Source organism: Hipposideros armiger, unplaced genomic scaffold (genome assembly GCF_001890085.2).
Source record: "Hipposideros armiger isolate ML-2016 unplaced genomic scaffold, ASM189008v1 scaffold_47, whole genome shotgun sequence".
Classification (NCBI taxonomy): Eukaryota; Metazoa; Chordata; class Mammalia; order Chiroptera; family Hipposideridae; genus Hipposideros; species Hipposideros armiger.
The window spans coordinates 1,724,061-1,726,966 of NW_017731397.1; the positions used below are offsets into that span (position 1 = coordinate 1,724,061).

At 58.4% G+C, this 2,906-nt stretch overlaps 1 protein-coding gene across 1 annotated transcript in view; it reads right to left on the reverse strand.

The window, feature by feature from the left end:
* The window catches only part of HOXA13 (homeobox A13), a 4,347-nt gene extending 1,828 nt beyond the window's left edge, over window positions 1-2,519 (reverse strand). Inside the window, exons 1-2 of the mRNA XM_019639874.1 lie at window positions 2,462-2,519; window positions 297-443 (exon numbers count right to left, since the gene is read on the reverse strand). Of these exons, the coding sequence (XP_019495419.1) occupies window positions 297-443; window positions 2,462-2,519 (205 nt within the window). The remainder of the gene's footprint in view (window positions 1-296; window positions 444-2,461) is intronic.
* Window positions 2,520-2,906: the final 387 nt, after the last annotated feature.

Sequence of the window (2,906 nt, forward strand, 5' to 3'; positions counted from 1 at the left end):
GGCCACGAGGCCGCCGCCGTTGTCGTAGAGAAACATGACGGTGGGCTCGATCCAGCGGGGGTGGAGGAGCACGGAGGCTGTCATAGCCCGAGCCGCATGGAGAAGACCCCAGTGGCGCTGTTTTAAAAAGCCCCCAAGAAGTGAAGAGCGCGCCGCGCGGGGCCGGGGCCCGAGCGAGGGGGGCGGATCGCGCCCCGCGGGGTCGCGCCAGGCGGCCGCCCATTGGCCCGCCCCCCCCCCGCTCCGCCCACGGCGTATGCAAAGCGGGCGGCTCCAGCCCCGGCCCCGCGGCGCACCCGCCGTCCCCGCCGCCGCCCGCGAGGTCCCCAGCGCCAGCGCCCGCCGCGCGGCCACGCACCACTCACCCGGGGGAGAGGCGGGGGGCGCGGGAGGGTGCGGGAGGGAGGGCAGGGCGGCCTCCTCACGGCTCCCCGCCTCTCCTCCTATCCCAGTGGGGCTCAGAGCAGCGTAAGACCGGGACGGGACAGGGGTGAGCTGTGGGGTTGCGACCTGAGGCTGTCAGGTAAATCTGCGGGCCGGCTGGGGATGGGATAGTAGCGAGGCGTCGTCCAGCCCGGGTGTTTCTCGGTGCCTCCCGGCGCTGTTTTCTTTTCAGGTATCCACAGCTACGCGTCTTTCTGCAGCGAGACGCCAGCACTGACACTAACGCTTTCAGCTTTTATAGCGTCGCGATTTGACTCTCTTTCTGGGGGGAACAGTGGCTGGACGGTTGCGGATGCTCCTGGCTCTTGGGCCCCAGGACATTCCGCTGGAAAGCTGGGACTGTATGTAGGAGCTCCCTCTCCTTCCCTGTCCACAGTGCTGGTGGACAATTTCATACACTCGCACATAGGCCCGTAGGCTTAGAGTGACCCATCACATCCACACGGACACACACACACACACACACACACACACACACACATCCAAGTGTACCCTGATCACAGATTCACACTTCTGTATCCAGACTGTTCCTCACTCGGCACCAGTAACAACTCTTCCTGCTCCAGAGACTGTGAGGTGGAGAGAGAAATTCGCGGGCACTGTTCTTCAGTGCTTCCACACCTCTGGCCGGCCTATCCTGTCCTGGAAGGAGTTTAAGAGGAACAGGCTGGTTGGGTGCTGGCAGGGACTCAAAAGAGCCCCTCTTCTGGGGCCTAATACAGCCTGGGCAGGAGCTGACTCTCCAGTCACCTGAACACTCCTTATTTCACTCTGTTCTGGGACAGGAGAAAGAGGCTTTTGGGGTCCACCTCCCGCCTTCTCCCCAAGTAGAACTGGGGGAGAGCACTGTTTCCAGCCTGAAGAGGGTGTGCAGTCGTCCTGCATCTAAGAACCAGCCCAAGAAGCCTTTCCTCTGTGCCTGGGGAATGCGACCCTTTCCTAAGAGCATGGTGAGATGTTGGTGCTGGAAGAGTCAAGCGGCCGCCATGATTTGGTGAGGGCTTTGGGGCCACACACTTCCATTTTCTATTGTGGAGGCTGTGATCTGGTCAGATGTTCAGAAGGGGAACATGCTTTCAAAGTGAAAGTAGGTGCATTCCATGGGAACATCAGGGCTGGGGAGAGGGCTAGACTCCCTTGCACCCCAGGCGAACTGGTAAGCAAGCTGACAGGTAGGACCTGCCCTCCAGACCCAGCTTGCAGACTCAGTCCTAAACTCAGGGCACTGTGGGTCATCCCCAGCCCCTATCCCCCTCCCAGGTCTGCTCTCTAAGGCTCCTGGTCTTCCTGCAGGGTCCGGACCCACGAGGCTGGGTTCTGGCTTTTATCCACCCTGATCCCGGGTGTGCCTGGACCAATGTAAATGTTGCCCAATAAAACCTTCTATGCCCCCCTTCCCCCACCATACACATAACCAGTGTGCCCTTTCCCTCCTTCCTTTTTAGTAGCTCCGGGTAAATATTGATTTGCCCCCAGTTTACCTCCTCCCTGACTGGCCATTTGCAGACTAAGGAACCGGCCTCTGTAGGGACCTGATTTTTGTGTTACTTTCCGGGCCGTTTGCCCCCCTTCCTTCCTCCAAGTGGCATTGTAAAATTCACGGTGACAAAGAGGCAGGGTAGGGTTCAAGGCCCCAGTTCCTGAGGACTTGAGGGCTGTTTTACATACGGGTCAGACACGGCTGGAGGCCAAGGTCAAGTTGAAAGTTGTAGTCTCGCCAGCGTGAGAACTGCCATGCAAGCCTGGAGACCCGGGCAGCTGCGAAAGGCCCACCGCCCACCGCACCTCACCCTTGACTCCTTTCTCCTTTGGAATTCCTGTTTCTGTCTCTGTTTGGTTACCCAGATTTTTTTGCTGCCTTCATAGAGTTTTTGGGGCGGTGTTTACAGACTCTTCTTCTCTGCCTCCGCCCTGCTCTTGGCCCGAGCTTCAAGCCTCTTCTGTTTTCTAGCCAGACCCGGAAAAACGAAAACACAGCTCCGGGAGCCCCCACCAGCCGGCACTTGTGCCAGCTCACCTCTGGCCATGGCGCAGCTGTTGGTGCACACAGCGGCCAAGGCCAGCTCCACATTCATCACTCCCTCTCCCCATTTCATCGGAGACGGAGAGCACTGCGTGCAGAGGAAGGGCCCCAGCTCCACAGACTGCCAAAGTCGACTGGGTCCCTCCTCACCAAAAATGGTGAGACAAGTTTTCATCTTGTCTGCTGAGGAGCTGCAAGCAGGTTTGTCTGGGAGGACAGTGCTGGGGGGAAGGCTTTGGGTTGCATCTCAAATTAGGCTTTGCCCCTTAAACTTGGCGGCTCCGCCAGGGAAGAGCTTCAGGCCTGAATTATTTATTGAGCATTGTGGTGGATCTTTAGTGATCAAGTTATCTGGATATTTTCTTAGTTCCCTATCAACTTCCAAAAAACGCTCAAGATGTGGTTACTTAGAGGGAGGCAGCCTGCTCGCGTTTCCTTT